Below are 22,726 nucleotides of genomic sequence, written 5' to 3'. Positions count from 1 at the left end.
TCTGCCTGCTGATGGAGGCCTCCACTTCCCCTCCAGGGCTTCCAGGGATCAACATGTCTATCTGTTCACTTGCAAGACAGCCATGAACATCCAGTTGGGGTGCACCCCAGCAGGGGGGCTGGTGACTGGAGTGCACACCCCCCATATTTCCCTGTGTCCCTGAAGGCATGGGGAGGAGGGAGGCAGCCCGCAGTTGAAGGGGTGTCCTGCTTAGCAGGCCACAGAGTCTGCTGCTGTGCACGGCTCTCTCTGTCTCTGTGGCCGTGCGGGTGCAGGGTGTCAGAGCTTGTTCCCCACCCTCCTGGGGGAGGCTGTGTGGCCTTCCAGCCAGGACCCTGGCCCCTGAGTGATGCCCACTCCCCACCCCAGGTGTGCTGGTGCTTTTGTCACTGGACTACATGACCTGGCTTTTCTACCACATCCCAAGGCTCTGCTGGCTGCTGTCAGCACCATGGCTGTGGCCCCCCTGTTTGATAACATCTGGCATGTTAAGAATAGATATATATGGGCCAGATGACGATGGTCACATCTGTCATCCCAGCTACTTGAGAGGCTCTGGCAAGTAGGAGAGCAGCTGGGCAAGTTTAGCAGGATCCTCTCTCAAAGTAGAAAGGGCTGGGGTGCGGCTCAGTGGGAGAGCCCTTGCCTAGGCTGCGTGAGACCCTGGGTTGCAATTCCCAGTGCTGAAAAGAAAAATATGTGCTGGTCCAAAAGCTGAGAACACTGTAGCACTGTGTTTGCCTGAGGGCACCCTTAACCAGTCATCCCCACAAATCCCTTCTGTTTTGCTTCCTGAAGAAGTGTAAGAACTTATGCAGATTATGAGGCTATGTCATTGTGTCCCAGGGCTTCCCTGCACATTTTATCTTTAGAGCAGCCTTGGAACGTGTTGACATTCTGTGTGCAATATAAGGCTCTCCTGAGGGAAACTGAGGCTCGTGAAACACTGAGTCACATATGTTGGGGGGACTCTGGGACTGCAGTTTGCCCTCAGGACACTTCCTCAGAGAAGGAGACCTGCAAGTCTGGGGGTTTGTGGTCCCCACATACCCATCTCCTGGGTCCCTTGAATGCCCCCTTGACAGCCCTGCTGCTTCCCTCCCTCCAAGGTCAAACTTGAGGGAAGGCCCAGGAGGGTCCTGCCTGAACCTCAGGCACAAAGAGGTCTTCCTCTGTCTAACACCTGTGTACCAGCAGTGGCCTGTGGCTGCTGCCCCTGAGGCTCCAGAATGGAGGCCTCTGGCTGCATGGTGTCCATGACCACCACTGCTCCACGTGTGAGGACCAGAAGGCTGTCCTGCTGAATGTAGGGTGCATCGGGCTCCGGTGGTAGCGCAGAGCCTGGGGCAGAGGCGACTCTCAGCAGACTTCTCTCCCAGGGCTGGACCTGATACCACTCTGCATCATGTTCCTGCTGTGCTTCTGGGAGGTCCAGTACAGCGTCCTGGCTGGAACTCTGGTGTCCTCACTCATCCTCCTGCACTCTGTAGTCAGGCGCAAGAGCCAGGTGCGGGTCAGGGGTGGGCACTCAATGGTGGGACTCCTTGGCCAGGCTGTCCTGGTGTCTGAGTTCATGGGGCACTGCGGTTACCGCTAAAGATGACATCCTCTTGTTGTGCACCACAGCAGTCTCCACAGTGCCTGGCCTCCTGCCAGCACCCCTGCTGTTCCTTCAGCGCACTTCCAGCTTGGGACAGGCCAGGCCTGGCAGAGGCTGGGTCCAACCTGCCTCCAGGACTCAATCCCTTCCCTCTGCCTTTCCAGTGTCAGAGGGCCCCATTCTTGTCCTACATCTGGCCAGTGGCCTGCACTTCCCTGCCATCGAAGCCCTGGGGGGGCAATGTTGAACAGGCCTGGGAAGGTATGTGGCTGGGTGGAGGTCACTGTGAGCTCCCACTTCCCTCTGGTCCACGGCTCTCTATTCCCCCACCCTGGCTTTCAGGACCAGAGGCCAAGCCCCAGCCATCAGGGGGACGCTCACCTGCTTGCACATTAACGAGGCTGACACACAGAAGGTCGCCAGTGGGTAATGAGCCCCATACCACCCTGACTGTGCCTCAACATGGACCACGGTGTCCCAAGCATGGCTCTCCCTGCCCGTCAGGGACAAGTGAGTCCTGTCACTCTGACATCCTCACTGGGTGTGACAGAGTGGCCTGCCCCCAGGATCCCCATGGCGCTGAGCTGTCCTGGAGTGCACACATCTGCAGCATCGACTACACCATGGTGCTGGGGCTCGGTGACCTCCTGGAGGACTTCCACAGGAAGGGTGCTTCAAGAAGCCAGCAGCACCCAGCAGGGAGATGGACCACACGGGAGGATGACCTGCAGAGACTCAGGCAGAGCCCTCCAGAGTCAAGGATGCTGACCCAGGTGGCCAACCCCTTCCTGGCACTAGACACTGTGGGTTGTGTTTGCAGAGCGCTCCTCCTGGTGGTCTTTGGAGACTGTTCATGTAGAGATCTCTCCCCTGGCAGCAGCCACACCCCCCCCCGGCCCCGGGCAGGCTGCCCTCCCTTGACCTACATGTGTGGAGGTGAAATGACCCTCTCCAGATACGGGCTTGTGCAGCCAGGCTGCCCACCCTGTGTGTCGAGCAGGAGTGCCTGTTTCCTGGACTGGAGAACATCTGTCCCCAGGTTCCAAGGCTCTGTGCTCTATTAACTGCTGACCTGAAGGGATTCTAGTACTTCTCCATCCTGGAGGAGGCAGGTGTGTGCAGCATTTGACTTAGCTGTCCTGCTGATCCTCTTTCCTATCACACTTTGTAATCTCTTTGGGGTCAGCCTCTGACACAGAGTTGGGAAGTAGGCAATAGCCTTTGATTCCGTTGCACAAACTGAACCACCCTTACTTCTGCTTTTTTAGAGCTTGAAAAACTTGTGTCTTTGGCGGAGAAATAACTGCAGCAAGACCCAGGTACCCAGCCCTACAACAGCTGTAAAGACCCCGTCCCAGAACAAAAGAGATCCCTGTGAAGAGCTTGATCAGACCCTCAGTGGGTGTCTGGTGTTGAAGATTCTCCCAGAAGGTCCCTGTCACTGTGATTTGATACCAGATGCCACCTGATAGACACACTGGCCCAATGGAGCAGAGAAAGGGCTGCAAGGTGATCCCAGAAGAAAAGGGAGCCCATGCGAGGCCCAGGTAGGACTCTAGTGTTCTTTGGGACAACTGGAGAAACCTTCTGCATGTCCCCTGGGCATGGACGTTTGGGGAGAGGGGCTTGGCAAGAGCCTATCAGATTGACAGACCAAGTGACAGAGAAAGGAACAGGGTTTCGCAGCTAGGTGGGCGAGGTGTGCTGTACCCAGCACCTGCCCAGATCTACACTGAGCTCCAGCAGGGAGGAGTCTCAGAGATGTCCATCTTGATGCAGCGTCCATGCTGTGGCTGGGGAGGACACCAAGGTGAGCCAAATAACTTCAAGTCTGTTTCAAAAGAATTCTGTTTGTTTTTTTTTTAATTGAAGTAATAGCTTTGGCGTTTTTGTAAAAATCATAAACACCTATTGTAAAAAAAATGCAGGAAACCACTCCCCGGTCCCCCTCCACTCTGTGAGCACCCCAGAACTTCCTGCTCCCTGGAATACACATATCTGTCAGAGTGTGGACACACTCCTGGCTCCACGTGCTCCATTCATGGTGCTCTGTGACCTGCGTTTTCATGTATCATTTGCTGTGAATTACTGTGACAATGAAGAGTGTCAGAATAAATGGTTTTTAATATCTGTATCTGTATTATAATGTCCTCAGCGAGCTCTCTGTTGAATAGGTACATGGATTATGGACTGAATTATTTGCCCTGAAATTCATCATTTTGTTTTGTTTTGTTTTTTTTTGGGGGGGGTTGGCGGTACCAGGGATTGAACCCAGGGGTGCTGAGCCACACCCTAGCCCTTTGTGTTGATTTTTTGAAATTTTGAGACAGAGTCTGGCTAAGTTTGGACCAGTCACCCCTGGGGAATTTTGATTGAAGTGAAATTTTATAATATTGCCCTCCCCCTTTTCTGTGGGGATTGAACCAAGGCGTGTGTGTGCCAGGTGAGTGCTCTACCACTGAGTTTATCTAGCCTCCTTAGTAGCTGGGATTACCAGGGCATACCATTGTGTATGGCTTAAAATTAACCCCTTTAAGTAACACTCTGGGGACCTTCAGCTCATAATGTTGCCCAGCAGACCCCTCTGTTTAGTTCTGATTTTTTTTCATCAACCCAAACTAGAGACTCGTTGCTACTGTACAGCTACCTCAGATTCCAGGCTCCCCCAGGTAACCACAATTCTAGCAAATGCACAGCCCAGGTGCTATGGCTGAGCTGCACTGTAGCCTCACCCTCTTTCTACCCTCAGGCAGCCATGAGAGTGAATCAGTGCCTTTCAATGATTTTAACAGATGACCCCAAAGGGGAAATGCTTTCCAATATTGAAGAAACCAAATCAGAGTTTGCCCTCCACAGCCCAGCTGGGTCAGGGCAGTGTGACAGGTGGCCAAGAGCTTAGTGCAGACACCCAAAACGGGGCTGTGAGACAGGTTTCCTGAGAAGTGCTACAGAAGGTCCCCTGGTGCTTCTCCAGGGAATAGTGTTCCATCCCCATAGCACCTTTCCCTCTCCAGGGTGCTCTGGTGGGCACCAGTTTCCCCAGGGAAGGGTTGTGTGCATTACCAGCAGATCAGCTGAGCTGGCTTCTTCCCACCGAGTGATCAGAACCCATGGAACTCGGGGAGCATGCGAGAAAGTCGCTTTCTACAGATAACCGACTTGCCCTGATTCCCGGCAAGTGTGAGAGAACGCCAGTGTCCATGGGATAATATGTACTCTGGACATCTGGCCCAGGGCCTCGACATGCCTAGGTCCCTTTGAACAGAGAGGAGGACTTAAGGGACATGGTGCTTAACTGTCCTGTTTTTCCAGGAATGACACAAAGGTCAAAGGCAGCTGGCATTGCAAAGGAGGGAAGCTTCCCAGGGACTCTGCAGAGAGTGTCCCCTCCTGTTGTTTTCAAGGCTGCCACAGAACTAGAGGGTGAGCCAAGTCAAAATGCTACAGAAGTCACTGAGGCTGGCTTTGAACTTGCGATCCTCCTGCCTCAGCCTCCCCAGCTGCTGGGATTACAGGTATGCACCACTGCACCTGACTTCTCTTTTGATAGATGGTCTCTAAATCACCTCAGATTTTTCTTAAATAAATTCTCCCATTGCTGTCACCTCTGGTGAATTTCCAGAATTCTTCTGAAATTTCAGTGTTCCCTTATGTGGCCCTGAAGGACTCTAGATGTGAGCCAGCAAAGGATGTTAAGAGGGAGGGTAGAAGGAAAACCTTCAGGGTAGAGGAGGAATCAGGAGAAGGGAGCATGGGAAGGAGTGGGAAGACATGGAGATGAGGTTGGCCAAATTATGTTTCCCTGTAGGTACAAATACACCACTATTGAAACTCACCATCCTGCGTAATTAATGCACACCCATAAAAGAAGTTTAGAAACAAAATTTCCAGAATTCTTGGAAAGCTGATTGGAGCTTTTTGATTTTCTTTGATGTCTCTGCAGTCCATATTTAAGAAATGAATGAAAAACCATAAGTCCCCTGTGAGGGAGGACAGTGACCCACTAGTAGCCATGCAATTCAGTCAAGGCTGGCAACCAACACTAAAAGGATATAACTAGTCCTGGGCACAGGGACCAACCACTCTGGGAAGCTGAGGTGGGAGGATCCCAAGCTCAAGGACAGCCTGGGCAGCTTAGTGAATCCTTGTCTCAAAAAGGACTGGGATGCTCAGTGGTGGAGTGCTTGCCTAACATGTGAGATCCTTGTTCCATCCCCAGTACCTCAAACAAACCAACAAAAAACTGGAAATAACCCCTGTGTCCATCAGCAGGGGACCAGCACTTCATGTTAGGGATGGAAGGGGGGCCTCCCTGGAAACTGAGGCAGTGTGAAGGGTTCTTGGGATCAAGTCAGAAACACTTCAGACACAGTGCTCGGAGTTACAGGCATGCATTTATTAGAAGGGACAGGAACGGGGAAAGGAGGACAGTCTCAAGGGATGTCAGAAATATCCATCACAGGAAAGCGGGGAGCTGAAACTCAAAACCTCAGTTCTGTGTTCTGACAAAAGAAGGTTTAAAGTCAGACACCAAAGTCATGCAAAAGAACTATAGTGTAAGTGAAAGTGAGATGAAAGTAAAGTTAAATCAAACAAAGGAGACAACACTGCCTCCAAATTAATCACTGTTGGATGTTTACCAGGAGAACTGGGCCCATGGGATCCAATTAAGGCTACATTTGGAAACAGACATCAGCCTTTCTATTTCTCAAAGGGAGACTCTGGGTCCTTTCAGAGAGGAGAGGGATTATGCGCCTGTCTGGCCCCTTAGTTTTATTGGTGGTCCCAGTGAAACTGGTGTCTTGTGATGAGACTAGTCCCATGACTGGCCAATTTTCTTCTGGGTTCTTATCTTGCAAATTAGAAAAATACAATTCAGGGACCAGCCAGGCATGGTGGTACACACCTATAATCCCAGCAATGTAGGAGGCAGAGAGAGGATGATCACAAGTTCAAAGTTAGCCTCAGAAACTCAGGCCCTGAGCAACTTAGCAGGACCCTTTCACAAAATTTTAAAAATTAAAAGATAGGCTGGGATGTGGGGATGTGGCTTAGTGGTTAAGCACCCCTGGGTTCAATCCCCTCTACCAAAAAGAAAGACAGAAATAGGTCTTGATGGTGCCTATTAATATTTCTAGCAGTTAGTCTGCTGTGTAGTCTCTGCCTCTGAAGGAGGGACCCATTGTCTGACCAACATCTACTCTTATTCACCAGGAAGCTTCCAGAGTCCTGCCCAAGTCCACCTCCTCTTGACTTTTGATTGACAGCTTGGGGGCTGTATGACTGCCTCTAAGAGGAAGGTGTGGTGCTCGGGGTAAGAGGTTTTAAGGAAACTGAGTCCCCCTGTTTTTGTCTCAGTTCCCCTTCCCCTTAATTGATTCATTACCCTTTGAATCACCCCCATCATGTTTTGTGAGGGTCTTGGCTATCAGGGTGATTGGGGGTTGTGGCATAGTCTGGGTGATGGGTGGTGGGGGTTCTGGAGACTTGGTTTACAGGAGCCAATGAAGACGTGGTCCTGAAGGTAGCTTTTCTTAATTAAGGCTGCGGGATGTTCTAACATTCTCAGACCCCACCTCCCAGGGCTCGTCTGTCAGAGAGGTCTCTCTGTGGCTGTCAGTCAACCTCCCTGTCTCCTCCCTGATGCCATTCATGGCTGAGCACCCACCTGACCCTGGCACTACAATGGCACAGGAGTCTCAGATACATTTTGCTGAAATAAACCACACAGGAAACAGACAGTGTCCTGTGGTTCTGGTAGGGACAGTTGTAAACCAGGTGAAGTCATCCATAGCCACAGGAGACTGGCTTGCTGGGGCAGGCTGCAGGCTGGAGCCTGCCAGGGCCTCAGAAGTCATCCTGGAGCCAGGCGACTGTCCTGTATCTTGACTGGCTGCTTATCGTGTGTGGGGTGTGTTTCTCAAAATGCACTGAACCTGCAGTTAAAACAGGCAGTTCATTAACTATGAACTGTAGATCAATGAAGTTGATTTAATAAAGGAAAAAATAAATAAAAGAAAGCCAAGCACAGTGTTGCACGCCCACAATCCCAGAGCCTTCAGAGGCTGCCGCAGAAGGATCACAAGTTCAAGTCCAGCTTCAACAACTTAGCAAGCCTTGCTTAAAGTAAAAGGTAATTAAAAAGGCCTGGAGATACGGTTCAGTAGTAGAGGCCCTGTGTTCATCCTCAGTACCAAAAGAAAGAAAAAAGAATCATAAGAAAGAAGTACCTACACAAGCCAGATAAAATACATGGTGCATGGACCATAAAGTATGACTTCTTAAGGTCATACCAGGTTTACGCCTGGTGATTTCTGAGCCCCTTCCCCACCACCCCCACTCCCTCCTTTCCTAACACTGAATCCTCAAAGTCCTTCAGTTACATTCTTCTTCTCAATGGCCCCTCCTATGCAGCTTAGGGGCTGCTTTTGTTTTGGTTTGTTTTTGGTTCCAGAGATTGAACCCAGGGATGCTTAAACACTGAGCCACATCTCCAGGCCTCTTTATTTTTTATTTTAAGACAGGGCCTCACTAAGTTGCTGAACTTGCCAGCCTCCTGCCTCAGCCTCCCAAATCACTGGAATTGTAGGCGACTGCCCCTGTGCCCATGGGACTGCTTTTTTCATGAGGCTTTGACACTCATCAGTGGCCTTTTGAATTTCCAAACTCTTAGCCACATGTGTTTGCTTGCATCAGTAACCAGCAAGTAAGTGCAGCGAAGGCCCCGCTGAATCTCCCAACCACTGGAGGACAGAGTTCTCACATCAGGTTCTTTCCTCCAAGAAGATTTATTGCTCTGGTGCTGGTGCTGAAAAGGAGAGAGGTGGAGGGAAATAGTCAAGTCCGGTCGACCACACTAAGGAGCAACGAAGCCAAAAAGAGCAAGATGGGGAAGCCACTGGAGCCCTGGATGATTTCAGTGTTGTGGTCATGGGCCCTTGTGATGCTGTAAGAGGTCACCACCAGCTGCCACCCTCCAGTTGGTGGATCTGAGCCTGTGGTAGGCAATGCATTCTGGGCTGATGCAGGACTTTTTCAGCCTGCACTGCTCTAACCCAGGCAAAGATTGACACTCGGAAATTTGTTATTCTAAAAGGTTAAAGGTTAAAGAGTTTTCAGGCCCAGAAAAGAGCTGGCCCCACCTGCCAAACTTGACTCCAGACAATTTTTACCCAAAGATCTGAAGACAGTTGGGAAGTCGATATCACGGAAACCAAGAGCTACAGGCCTATCTTGTTCTGCAGTATTCGTTTAAGCAGTTTAGGAGGAGATGTGGGTCTTCTATTCATCCAGCTTGGCACACACGCCCTGCATTGAAATATCTTGGTATAGGAGGCAGAAGATCCAGGGACCCAGGCCAGAGCAGCCATGGGGCAGTGAGCCTCAGACCTGGACAGCCCTGCCTCCTATAAGACCCTGGTTCTCAGCAGCCTGGCTCTTAGCAGCTTGCACCTCCAGCACCTGCTCACATCTCCAACACACACACACACACACACACACACACACACACACACACACACATGTGCGTGCATGTGTGGACACACAGTAGAGTCCCTCTGCCTACCCTCCACTGGCAGGAAAGCACACTTCCGTGCTCTGCAACTGCCCTGTGGCTAAACAACCTGGAGGTGACACCAGGACCTTCAAGACTCTCAGGAGAGGAGCAAAGCAACATCTCAAGCTGTTTGGGATCAGATCCAATCATTCTCCGAGCACTGGAGAGGTCTCCCATGATATGTCCCCAGGGCAGGCAGTGGAATGGGTTGGACTGAAGACTGCAGTCTGACTTGTTAGGAAGAACTTGACACAGCCCCATTTTGGAACAAATCCTCCACCTTAGAACAAGTCACCCCAGGACACTCTGATTCAGCCTGACCTAAACCCAGGCAATACACCATCATCACACAGGGAAGGGAATCCTTATCTGGGACTGGAATCCTGAGAAACACCTGGTTCAACAAGGAGCAGTGGCCACCTCAAAGAATGAATGTGACACCATAGGACCTTTCCTGACAACCCCTAGCAACGGCCTAACTACAGAAATTCCCCCACTCCCTTGCTGCCCTGTAACTTCCCTAGGCTGTAAGCAGAGCATGGGTTCCAGCCTCTGCTGGTGAATCCCCACCCCCACCTCCAACCTCTGCCACAGATTTGTCCTGAATAAACCTGTCACTGTTGAGCCACCTCTCCTCTCTCTCTATTTCTCTCTTTTGATTCTTTCCTTAGAGATCTAAGCCAAGAAGGACCTCTTTCAGCACATTGAGAGCTGCAGAGACATGGACCGTGGCTGCCACTGAGGAAAAACCTAAACCTCTCTGCCTCACATACTCCTGATTGACCTAAAAATCTGCCTTTGGAGATCCTGAGGCTGGGCGATACCTTATCAGTCACCCATCAGCACTGCTGCAGTTGACACCTGTGACACATGGCTCATAAGAGCAGTTGCTTAGGCTTTCCTTCAGAGACCCAAAGGCCACTTTTGCAGAAAACACTGGCCCTTGTGCTGGCAGGTGTCTTAGGAGTGATGGGAACAGGATGAACAGGCACCTCTGCCTTCATACGGGGTCTGCTCCCTTTGCTGCCTTAGTCTTCGGGTCAGATTTTGCTCAGCACTGCACACAGACACGTTGATGGTTGAGAGATGTTTTGTTCAGGACTATAATACAGTGCCAACTTGACCTAGACTTGCCTGACCTCTCTCTGCCCCCTTCAAAGCTGAACACGCCTACCAGCCACCACAACCAGAAACACCAGAAAAGAGGAAAAAGAAACGTTACCCCTGTTCCTGGAGGATCTGCACCTGTTCCCAGAAAGGACACGATCATGTCCTTTATTTGACTCTTGAATCTTGTCCTGCATCTGTAACCCCTAGAGCTGAGAGGCTAAGAAGCAAAGCTCCCTCTTTTCCATTCTTGGCCACTGAATAAAGCCTTTCTTTCCCCCACAAAACACATCTCCTGGACATTTGTTTTTTTTGTGGGATGAGCATCCAGGCCTGGGTTGGGGAACAAGACCAGTGGCTTGGCAGGGGTGGCCACAATGGATGGGTTCCCTCTGTTCAGGCTTCTCCTCAAGTAGATCTTCCAAGGCCCTTTGTGAACATTTTGTCTTTCTTCCTGAGAGGAGGAGATACTTGGGCAGGCCACAGCACCCAGGTTGCCATCTTTTTTTTTTTTTTTTTTTTTCTTTTTTTGCAGAGAGAATACTGGGGATTGAACCAGGGATGTTTTACCACTGAACCACATCCCAGCCTTTATATATATATAAAAAGATTATATATATATATATCTTTTTTTTTCTTTTTGGAGACACGGTTTCATTAAGTAGCTTAGGGCTTTGCTAAATTGCTGAGGCTGTCCTGGAACTTGCAATCCTCCTGCCTCAGCCTCCCAAATTGCTGGTGTAACAGGAATGGGCCACTGCACCTGCTTTGGATCACCACCTTTTTAGGGCAAGGCTGTCGGTGAAGCCACCTGAAGCCACTGACCATGTCCTCCAGCTCCCACCCTCCTCCTGCTGTACACTCACCTCTGCTCCAGGTTCAGCCCTGCAAAAGAAACTGTTCCTTCCATGATCCATGCAGGTCTGCCTTCTCCATCTTGTTTTCTAGTTCTATTAGGCCTTACATGACAGTTCACCTCACGTACGTGTATACATCATGTACATGTTTTCTCACTAAATTGGGAATTCAGAGTTACATGATAGGCAGGATGGTGACCCCCATTTTTCTTTCTAAGGCTAGACTGAAATTGGTTGATTGAAGGGTTAAACCTAGAAACGCTTTACCTGAGCCATATCCACAGCACTTTTTATTTTTTGTTTTGAGACAGAGTCTCACTAGGCCTGATCTGGAACTTTTGATCCCCTGCTTCAGCCTCCTGTGTTGCTGGGATAACAGGAATGGGCCCCTGCCTGTGTCACGTGCCTGTACTCTCCTGGTGTCTGAAGTTAGATGAGGAGTCCTGGTTTCCTTTAGGCCCTGGGCCTCTGGCTGCTACCTCCACTGTGGTCTTGGTCACTGTCCAAGGTGCTGGGCGCCCCGGGCCTCCCAAATGTTTTCTTGGTCCTCTGTGGAGGGAAGCTGCTTGGGTGAACCCGCGCCCTGTGGAAATCAGGGTCCCCTCTGTGACCTGTACTGGTGCACAGCAGCAGGAGACGCTTCCGGGGAAGGAGCAGTGATCTGGAAGGGCGCCAGGTCCCCGGGGAGCTTTGCACTAGGAAGAGGGAGGAGGGGCGGGGCCTCGGGTGGAGTGGCCAGTGGACAAAAGAGCTTGGCGGGGCAGCCCATCTCCCTGTGCTGCAGGTGCACCAGGTCCTGCTGGGCAGGATGCAGCCATACCCCAGTGCAGGTTTTCAGGGCTCCAGGTGTCCCTGTGGCGAGGATTCCCCCCTGGGAACTGGCTCCCACTGGGTAGGGTTCAGGGATGGATAGGAGTTTCCTGGGTGCGAGGGATCTCCAGAGACCTCCAGGGACCATGATGCGAGGTGCAGGTGCGGGCTCGCCAGGCATAAGTCTCCATGGTCAGGTTGGGGCGACACCCAGCTGGCTCTTCCTGCTGGTTCCAAGTTTCGGTTTCTCTTCGGAATATGGGTCCCGCACCACACCCCCTGGGCGGCGGGGCTGCAGGCCTTTCTTGGGTCCCAGGCGACGTCCCTGAAGGGCAGGCCCTCCACCCCGACCTGCCCCAGCCTGGAGGGTGCAGCAGCCTCTCCAGTGCTGCAGGGTTGAAAAGGCTTCTGCGAGAGCGCTTAGAGCAGCAGGCAGCCATTGTCCTGCTCCACCTGTAACAACTATAGTAACTTTTAGGAGAAAGGCGCAGTGTCCACCCCCCACCCCACCCCCACACACCTCGGCCAATTTCCAGGGCAGGGTGGTGTCTTTGAGCAGTGCAGACCAGACCACAGTTCAGCCATTCCTGTCCCGCCTGCTTTCCCTGGGTGGTGGCTAGGGGCGGGCGAGCCTTGAGTTTTGCCCCTGGCCAGTGACTGGCAAAAGGACTGGTGGGAAAGACAGGAAGCTGAGCAGGGAAGTGTTGAGTATCTAGGGCGCTTACTCTGCCTTTTGGCCCTTGGTGCAGACTTAACACTAGAGTGCTTTGGAGAGGTGTCCCAAGCCCTACTCCGGAAGTTCTCTTCTGTAGGCTAGTGGAGCACTCCATTGGACAACCTCAGACGGTGACCAGCCAAGACACACCGCTCCAAAATGTGACCTGACAGGTAGACATGCCCCCCCCCCATACACTTAGGCATATCTGTGACTGATTATTCTTCGAAACCTGGATACCAGGAGTAGCTCTGACAGCTGTCCTTCTGTAAAAGAAATTGCCCTCAGTGGAGGAAATCTGCATTAGTACAGAGGGCTGCTCCCAGACAGCTTCAGTTACCTGGGAAACTGCATAATGACACCATCTCCATTCATCTCATGCTTCTACCCTGGCCCTCTTTTTTTTTTTTTTTTTAATTGCATATTTATAACCTTTTCTCTTATTGATTGATTGATTGATTGATTGAGGTGCTGGGGATTGAACCCAGGGCCTTGTGCATGTGAGGCAAGCACTCTACCAACGGAGCTATATCCCCAGCCATCTGGCCCTCTTTTAACCGTGTCCACCCCCAGTAGTCCCCAAGCTCTGTCCTTTCCTGTAGCTCTGGTGTTGTGTAAAGGCCAACTTTAACTCGTATTTTGTGTGTAGGTATGTAATCAAATGTGCATAATTATCCTCCTGTTAATCTGTCTGATGTTGATTTAATTCATAGCTCAGCTAAAGAACCTAGAAGGGTGGAGGGAAGCCGTGTTTTGCTCCTCTACAGTGGAAAGGAGCCTGGGGCAGCAGGGAGGGGATCACTGAAGGTGTTTGAGTGAGGAACTGCCAGACCTTGATGGTTTTTGATTCAGGGGGCTGTGTGGAGGGGAGGGGGCATGATGGGAACTGGGCTGGGCTGTAGCAGGTGAACTGTGGGAGAGGGGCAGGGGCTGCAGCAGAAGCAGTCTGCGTGCAGCTGGTAGGTACCTCCAGCTGGTGAGGTGCCACAGCTGCAGCCACTGCTTCTGCAGCTTTTTAATGCAGGACCAGCAGAAGTGGGTGGTGGATAGGTGGGTGTGCCTTGGGATTCACCGGTTAGGCCAGAGCCAAGGCCTGCCATCTTGACCTTGACCCTTTCCCCAGTTGGATGCCACCTGGTTAAGGAGAAGAGTGGGCCTCCATAGATGGCAGTGTCCCCCAGTTATTGGGAACCCTGACCCCAGCCTGTTAGCAGGAGGCACTGCTCAGCCAGAGGTGACCGTGGCCACTAGCACCTCTCTAATGCTGTAAGCTGTCCCTGTAAGACTCACCTAACTCTCACCTGTGGGGCAGCTGTCTTGTCCCCTCTCTCAGGGAGCAGCTGAGATACTAAGGCCCCCGGGGCAGGAAGTGGCACCTGGCTCCAGACTGGCTTTCCAAGCAGCTCTGCAGGCTGCCTGGGGGTCACCTGTGTTAGGCCAAGGTTCTTCCCTGGCTGCAGGTCCACCTGAGTCTCCTGCCCACCTCCCCCAAGTTCTCAGTGGTTGTATGGGTAGCTGGCCTGGCTTGTGGTGTGAGCTGCAGTCTTAGCCTCCCTGGGTGGTTGCAGACACAGAGGGGGGCTTCTGGATGGAGGGTGATCCAGGGTAGAGTGGAACTTGGGATGGAGCAGTGGCCTTGAGCAGCCACAGGAGACACACTGCTGCTAGATTTCCATTGGCCAATGAACTTCCTGGCTACAGCAATCTCACTTTCTCAGAAAACGAAACTGAAATGGGACTGTGGTCACATGACAGGAGGCACAGTTGTAGCTGCTGCCTTGGGAACTCTTGCTTCTCCTTTCAGACCTGCAGGGGAAGGGACACTGGGCTGGAGGATCCCCCAGCCAGAGACACGACTCCTGCAAGGCGGCACCCAAGTTCTGCAGCCAGTGTAGAAAGAGGCTGCCTCCTGCAGCCCCAGGACCAGGCAAGTCCCAAGGGGCACTGGAGTCAAGTGGGGAATGGGGGCATCTGTGCCTTCCAGGCAGATGGGAGCAGGGCCAGCTTGCAGCCTCAGGGAGGCCTGACCCTCCCCCCACACTTTCCTCAAGCAGTTTTTCGAGGTTCTTTGCTGGAGTCACCTGTCCTGCTTCAAGTTTCCAGCCTCTTTTCTTTGAGGGAACTGAGTTTAGTCCCCCTTGGGGATGAGAAGCCTCTGGCTGAGCTGAAGGGCTCTGGACACTCCAGAGGATATCTGGGGAGGAGTCTGAGGCTGCTGGAGGGGGAGGGCTCTGTGGGTTTGCAATGCCCTGGGAGGGGTCCCCGCAGCCTGCCCAGGCTGTCAGTGGAGGGACAGGAGGGGACCAGCTGTCAGATGGGCCTTCCTGCTGATGGCGGGAATAGAGCAGGTGCCTGCCCTGCCCCTGCCCTGCTGCCCTAGAGCCCCTGGGGCACAGAGCTCCCAGAGGGTAGCACTGCTTTCCCTCCGCCCCAAGGACGCCCTGAGCATCTGGGACTTGTGGATCCTTGGGGTGGGGCAGTGGCCATGAGCAGCCACAGGGCCTGCAGATGGTTTGTGAAGATGGAGTTGTGGAATGGTGGAGCCACCTGCCAGGGCTCCCCACCCCTGGGTACCAGGAAGAACATCTGCCAGCTGGCGCCTTGGGAGGGGAGGGTTTGCAGTCTCAGGGGTTTAAAAAAGCCAGGCTGCTAAGCTGTGATGTGCCCAGCATTGTGCTAAACACGACATCATCATAAATCCCTGTCCTACAGATGCTGAGAGTGAAGCACAGAGAGGTTAAGTAACTTGCCCACAGCCTCACAGCTAGCAACAAGAGACAGGATTTGAACCCTCTGGAACCCAAGTGCAGGTTGAACTGTGGTTGAGGTCTTGCTGGTCTGGTTTGAGGGGAGAAGAGGGGTACTGGTCTGAGCGATGAGCAGTGCCAGCCTCTCTTCACAGGCTTGCTGTGGGGCCAGCATTAAGATTAATTATGGGACAAGACAGGGTGGTCCCTGACAGAGGCCAGGAAGGGCAGGTGGGGCAAACACAGCACCCTGAGGGAAGTGGTGACCCAGGGTTCATCCTGCGCAGGGCCTCCCTGAAAGGCCGCTGCCCCCTGCCCCTCTTTTCATTTTTGGTGAGGGGCTGGGATGGGCCCAGAACCACTTGCCAGCAGAATCTGAATAAAGGGGAATCTGCCTGAGAACAAGGATGTGTGGCCTTTTTACCAAAAGCTGCTGATTCTTCCCATCCTGGGGGCAGGAATCAGAGGAGAAGCAGCAAAGGGCCAGTCTCTAGCCTTGGCCCTGAGCCTGAACATGGGATGTTTACACTTCAAAGGGGAGTAGTTGGATTCCTAGGGGTAGTTATTTACCATCCAAAAGGCCAAAGGTAGGGGTACGTTAATCAGGTTTCTTGGGGATGGCTGACTGGAAAGGGGCAGGAACTCTCCCTTTCTAGGCACTACTTCTCATCGCAGTGTTTTTAGAGTTTATTTTACATCCAGGCCTGGGTTTGTCATCCATTACACTACCAGGGGCTGCCTTCCAGGGGATGCCCATCCCTGCAGGTAGGGAGAGAGGGCAGAGTGGCCTGGCACTTCACCTAAGCCAGAGCCTGGCAGGGGTGCCAGCCCTGGCTCCCTCGTGCCTGGTGCTGACTCTGTTTACTGGAATAGAAACTGAAACAGGAACTGGGGGCTTGGCTCCTCAGCAGCGGAAGGCCACTCCTCTCAGCCACTGGGAGGTTCTTCAGGTGGTTCCATCTGCTGCAGGACCAGAGTAGGAATCCCAGGAATTCGGGAGCCAGCGAGGCTGTGGGATGCTCTGCCAGGAACCCAGGCCTGGAGGTCCTGTGGATGAAGGCCTGGGGGAGACCTAGACCTAGGGTCTCTGCAGAGGCAGGGGTGGGGTGGGGGATGGGCTTTGAGAGAGGTGGGCCACCCTTTCCTGCCCCAGGTCCCCAGGGATCCAGGCAGGGACTCCTGCCAGAATGCTGGGAGCTTCCTGGAGGAGGCACCAAGGCCCATGCAGCTGTTGCTTTTTTATTCTGTGTTTTCCTGGAGGATGTGTGTTTCTGCGATGGAGGAGATAAGTTCAGAGTCGCCAGAACATCAGGGCTCCTGGGAGCCTGGATGGTGGGCGCTCCCTGCAGGAGGAGCAGCCTTGCCTCTGGGCCCAGGGTGGGTGGGTTCCCCGGACCCCTGGCATGGGTGGGTGAGCCCCCATCAAACAAGGGGCGAGGCCAGATAATAAGGTCTCACCCCCATGAGGTCTCCCAGGGGGTTCCAGTGGAAGCCCAGCCCAGGATGTCCAGGAGGCCCAGAGCAGATGTCCACTGGGTGGGGAAGAGGCCTGGGCAGTGGTATCTGGTCCCTGAGTTTTGCTCCCCTCTGCCCCCAGTGCCTACCACACAATGGGCTGGCAAAGCCTGCTGTACTACGCCCTGGTGTGTTTCCTTTTCAACTGTAACAGAATTATTATAACATACATTTGGCATTTGATCTCTCTCTCTCTCTCTCTCTCTCTCTCTCTCTCTCTCTCTCATTTATTTATTGGTATTGGGGGTTGAATTCAGGGCTACTCAAACACTGAGCCACATCCCCAGCCCTATTTTGTATTTTATTTAGAGACAGGGTCTCACCGAGTTGCTTAGTGCCTTGCCCTTGTGGAGGCTGGCTTTGAACTCGGGATCCTCCTGCTTCAGCACCCCCCAACCCCTGCCTCTGGGATTACAGGTGTGTGCCACTGTGCCAGGCTGCTTTGGATCTTTTAAAGTGGAGCATTTCACAGGCTGGTGGAGCAGAGCACTTGTCTAGTGTCAGTGAGCTGGTTTGAGCTTCCACACATTTTTTTTTCTGGTCCTGGGGATTGAACCCAGGGTCCTTAACCACTGAACCACATCCCGAGCCCTTTTTATATTTTATTTTGAGACAGGGCCTCACTAAGTTGCTGAGACTGGCTTTGAACCTGTGATCCTCCTGTTTCATCTCCTCTCCCACCCTCTCCCTCCCCATCTTGTTCATAGTCCAGTGGTGAAGCCAGAATTAGACAGGCAGTCAGTATAGATAGGTAAATTGAGTCAGGTCAGATCTAGGAGGTAATTTGAGTGAGTCCAGGAAGTTGAAGACTGTCCCCTGAAGGATTGAAATGTTAATTCCTTCAGCCCTTCCTCCACCCTTACGAATAACCTCCCCTTCTCTAATCTATTGCTAAGGTAACCTGTCCCAGGAGCTGCCCCTCTCTATAGGGAGCTATAAGGTTGTTAATTAATGTGTCCTGGGCTGTTCCCTCCTGCCCTTCCCCCTTCTGCTGTTTCTCACCTTTTGGCCATCCCACCTAGCATTCCTGGGCCCAGTCACACACACCCGGAGGAGAGAGATAAAAGGAAGAGAGAAGAACAAAGAAAGCCTAGGGCAGATTTTAAAAAAAGCAGAAAGCCTCACTTCTTGGATACCAGGATACCAGCTATGGCCCCCTTCTTCCTCTTGGGAGAAGTCTATGTTACTCCTTTTTAAATAAACTCTGCCTTACATGCTTCCCTCGGTGTGCTTCTCTAATGTTCAAACTTCAACATGTGGGGGAGCAGAACTCGTAACCAGCGGTACCAGTGGGGTGGTCAGAAGCGGCTCTGTGGTTCCAGTTATGATCTCCAACAGCAGGGAAGCCAGGCGTCTTTTGGAAATCAGATGGCCACTTGTGTTTGTTTTTGTTGGACTGCCTGTTGAGATTTATAGTCCTTAGGGCTGTTTGTGTTGGAGAACACAGGAAGCCAGGGCAGTACAGCAAAAAAGGGCACAGGGGCACGGGAGGCCAGGAACCATGGAACAAGAGTAAGGCACCAAAAGGAGTTTTATGGGGGTGGAGGGAGATGCTTCCAGGGGAGGTTTCCAGGTCTGTGAAAGGGTGAGGGCCAGGAAGTCACTGTGCTTAAGGTTAGGACAGTACCTATATAGGTCACTAGAGGTAGGAGGGCCTAGACCAACTAAATTGTTGCTACCATTAGCTGGTTGGCCAAACAGAGTTTAGGGGCCAGGTCTCTTCAGCCAGGTGCAAAGACCCCCCCATGGGATGGGGAGTGGGAAGAGGAAGGGAAAGGGAAGGGAAAGCTGCTGGCCCGACCAGGGCCTGGCTTAGGGGCTTGGGTGTGCCTAGGGCTCTGGCTCCTTTCTCTGGCCCTGCAGCCCTGCCCTTCTGTATCTGGCAGCTTTGTCCTCAGGCTGGAGGCAGAACTCTAGGCCAGGGTCCAACATCCAGCCTGCCATCATGGACCCCCCAGGAGGGGGTGTGTGTGTCCAACTCCAGTAGGAGCCCTGGAGCCCTCCCTGAGTCTGTCCCTGGGGCCAGGGGAGATGTCAGGTTCTGAGTAGATTAGGTTTCCTAGAGCTGCCTGTCCAGCTGGCATAGAAGGAGGGAGGCCCATCAGAATCCTGGGCTTGTTGTTAAATGTCAGCTGTGCAAAGGGAATTGGTCTGGGAGTAGAGAGTGTGGCAGAAAGTTTTCCAACTTTTTGGCGATGTGTTGTGTATGGGCAATTAGAGGCCTTGGTATAGGGTCTGAGTTCTCCACAGGGACTTGGTATAGGGTCTAAGTCCTGCACGTGGTCTTGGTATAGGGTCTTGTTATTTGGGACCCCCAAAATACCACCAGAGACCAAGATCGATGTAAACAGCAGAGAGGTGTTTATTGAAAGTTAGCTCAGTCCTCTGCGTGCACACAGCAACTGGTGACGCTGAGAGGCCCCAGCCCAGGGTTTGCAGCAGTTTTACACACTCTTTGGGGAAGGCAGGGACTTCACATACATCATAGCATCTCTTAGCAAATCGTCCCACACCGCGGGAAAATCAAATAACAACTCTAAACATGATTAGCACATTCACTGGCAGGAACAAGTTGAGTAGGGGTGATTGGTTACTACGAGAGGGGAATTCGTTTGAACTGATTGGTTTAAGCCACGAGGGGTGTTCGTGCTGAACTACATGGTTTCCCAACGCGTGATCAACCACCATAAACTATTGGGAGGGTCATCTGACATCCCAGATATTTCCCTGTCTCATGCTGATTGGTGGCTGCTAGGGGGTTGCTATGGAACCCCACCTAGCCTGACTGAGTCAGGGACACCTGGCCCAGCAGATCTCTTCTGTTATTTGTAGATAAACAACTTAGCAGGGTGGGAATGTGCCTAGGAGTGCTCTGTGGGTCTTTCCAAGGACAAAGTTCATGCCCCTTTTTGGACAGGCTTTGCTCAGAGGTAGAGGCTGGTTTTTCAGTCTGAATCCTGCATGTGGTCTTGGTATAGGGTCTGAGTCCTGCACATGGGCCTCCTTCAGCTCATGGGCCCGAGGGTCTTCTTCCTCCAGCACTCTGGGCCCCAGGTCTGCATGGCCCCTGCCTTGCAGGGAGGAGATGCAGTGGTAAAAGAGCAAGGAGAGGGAAGAGAGAAGGGGCTAGGGGAGGGAACACCTGGAGCCTGGCAGGCCTGGGCCTTGGCAGTCAGCTCAGAAAACATTCCAGGCAGAAAACCAGGCTTGAAATGGCACGGTGTCATCAAGACCCAGATTTGACAATAGAGATTCTTTGAAGGGTGAAGTTCAGACTCAGGTGTGCAGTCTTCAGTGGCTTTGTGCACACTGTGTCGATGACATACCTGGTGACACAAGGTTCTCTGTAGACCAGAGGGTAGATGGATGGGGTAGTGCTAGGCTAAGGGAGGCAGGCCTCCGCTGGGAGGTGCCTGGACTGGGGCTTCCTGCCCCTGAGGAAGGAGAAGGATTTTTCTGGTCTGGAAGAAAAGGGCAGATTCTGTTTTAGAGCTGCAGAGTTTGGGGTGCTTTGGACATTGCCCCTGCCGTGCCCGTTTCTTTTCTTTTTCTCTTTTCCTACACTACCCCTTTCTCTTTCTTTCTTCCTTGGTATTGGTGATTGAACTCAGAGGTGCTCTATTATTGAGCTACATCCCCATTTTGAGACAGGACCTCCCTAAGTTGCTGAGGCTGGCCTCACACTTGGAATCCTCCTATCTCAGCCTCCCCAGTTGCTGGGATGATAGGCACATGCACCTGGCAGCCTAGCCTCTTTCTGTCTGATTCGCTGTTCCTTTGCAGCTGGGGCTGAGTCCTGGTCGCATCCTGCCTGGCTGGTAGCAGAAACCACAGCAGGGCCTCGAGGGAGGTCAGGTCTGATCTCTGCAGGGTTTGTCCCAGGGTGGCCTGCTCCCTGCTTTTCCCTGACCTGACCTGTCCTTCATCTGCCTGTATAGATTCTGAGAACAATAACTCCTTGGTGGCTCCATCCCTGGAGGAGGAGATGGAGTTGAGGGAAGCGCTGCAGGAAGACAGGGGACTGTGCTTGTCCCTTGGCTCCAGGGATCTGCAGGGACATGCAGCTGAGCCCAGTTCTGAAGATGGGTCCTGGACCATCCAAAGAGTGAGTGAGCCGTGCCGCTCCACCGTCCCTGCTCCTGCTCTGTGTTTCCCTGGTGGCTGAGCTGGGCTGGCTGTCACCCTCACCACCACCATGTGTCCCTCACCCCCTGACTTTCCCCTGCAACCTTACTGCACAGAGGTCCAGCTGGCCCCAGAAGTGCCACCACCTGGCTGCCCTCAGTGTCTGGTCCATCCCCAGAGGTGTCTACTGGCTCCAGGCCCTGGATCTCCACCTTCTTTTCACAGCTCTAGACCCAATATGTGTGTGCCTCAGGAGCTGTGCTGGGCCAGGTGTGGTCCTGCTCTCTCTGGGTCTCTGTATTGAGGTGAGGGGCTGGGTGCCCCTCTGTGGTGCCACAGGGCCCATGTGTGGGTGCTCGCTGGCTGGCAGGGGCTCTTTCCCAGAGGTGAGGCCCCATTGCCCTCTGGGAGTCGTTAAACACCAGGGAATTGTTGCTTGGTCAGGGCCCTGGCTGGAGCCCCCACAGGCCTCTGGGAGGGATCTCCCTGCAGGGGTTCAGGAGCACTAGGCTCAGCTCCAGCTCACAGACACCCAGAGTGTGGCACCTGCTCCCAGGCTTCCTCCTGGCTCAGGGGGGACGGTGGCTTTCTGTGCCTGGGCTGGGGCTGGCTTGTGAGGTTCCTTGCAGGGGGTGCTCTGTGGCCCAGTGTGTGACACGCTGGAGTCCTCTGGTCCATGCATGTGGGCGGGTGCTATGCGTGGTGCCTGGGTGTGGGGTGTGTATGTGTGTAGTGTCTGGTGTATGTGGTGTGTGTGAAGTGAGTGTTGATTTGTGTGTATGTGTCAGGGTGCAGGGCCTGTGGGGGGGAGTGGTGTGTTTGTGTGTATGGTGTACGGTTGTATCTTTCCCCTGGAGTAACCCCTTCCTCAGCAGGGAAGGCCACACAAACCTGGGCCTTGGGGGATACTGAAGGCTTGGGTGAACCTTCAAGTGAGAGTCACCATGGAGACACTCAGGGGATGGTGATTAAAAATGCTGCAGTGCTCAGCAGGATGAGGGTCTTTTTAAGCCTTCACAGAGTAAGTTGAAGAATCTTTGTGTAAGAAAAAAAAGGAGCAATAGCCAGGAAACCATAGCTGTGCACAGTGGTGCACACCTGTAATCACAGTGACCAGGAGGCCAAGGCAGGAGGATCCAAAGTTCAAGGCCAGCCTCAGCAGCTTCGTGAGACCCTGTGGCAAAAGAGAGAGAGAGAGAGAGAGAGAATAAAGAAAGGACTGAGGACATGAGCCCTGTGTCTGATTCCAACTTCACACCTTAAGAAACTAGTAAAAGGTGAAGCAACTAAAACCAAAGGCAAAGAAGGAAGGAAATACTAAATATTAGAACAGAAATAAGCAAAGGAGATGGGGCTGGGGTTGTGGCTCAGTGGTAGACCGCTTGCCTAGCACGTGTGAGATGCAGGGTTTGATCCTTAGCACTACATAAAAAAAATAAATAAAATAAAATAAAGGTATTTAAAAAAGAAATAAACAAAGGAGAGAATAGAAAAACACTAGAGAAAATAACCAGTGAATCAAAGGTTGATTCTTTGAAAAGACCAACAAAATCCATAAACTTTTAGGCTAATAAAAAAAAAGATAACATGTAAAGAACTCAAAAGGCCCAGGGTCCTGTTTTATCTCTTATGTGGAAGCTAAAGAGGAAAAAGGGAAAGTAAGGTGGGGGCAGACCTCATGCCAGTTGAAGGGAA

General features: G+C 52.5%; 1 protein-coding gene across 1 annotated transcript in view; it reads left to right on the top strand.

Moving 5' to 3' along the window:
- Positions 1-12,075: 12,075 nt before the first annotated feature.
- Positions 12,076-22,726, top strand: part of LOC308632065 (E3 ubiquitin-protein ligase RNF213-like) — a gene marked incomplete at both ends in the record, with an annotated part of 105,230 nt that continues 94,579 nt past the window's right edge. The window contains 3 exon segments of the mRNA XM_081263710.1: positions 12,076-12,091; positions 14,449-14,571; positions 20,845-21,011. Coding sequence (XP_081119836.1) covers positions 12,076-12,091; positions 14,449-14,571; positions 20,845-21,011 — 306 coding nt within the window.

The sequence above is a fragment of the Spermophilus citellus genome (genome assembly GCF_964194105.1).
Source record: "Spermophilus citellus genome assembly, chromosome: 12".
Lineage (NCBI taxonomy): Eukaryota > Metazoa > Chordata > Mammalia > Rodentia > Sciuridae > Spermophilus > Spermophilus citellus.
Note: the sequence above shows the minus strand (reverse complement) of the source record. Positions and strands in the feature narration are given on the sequence as shown.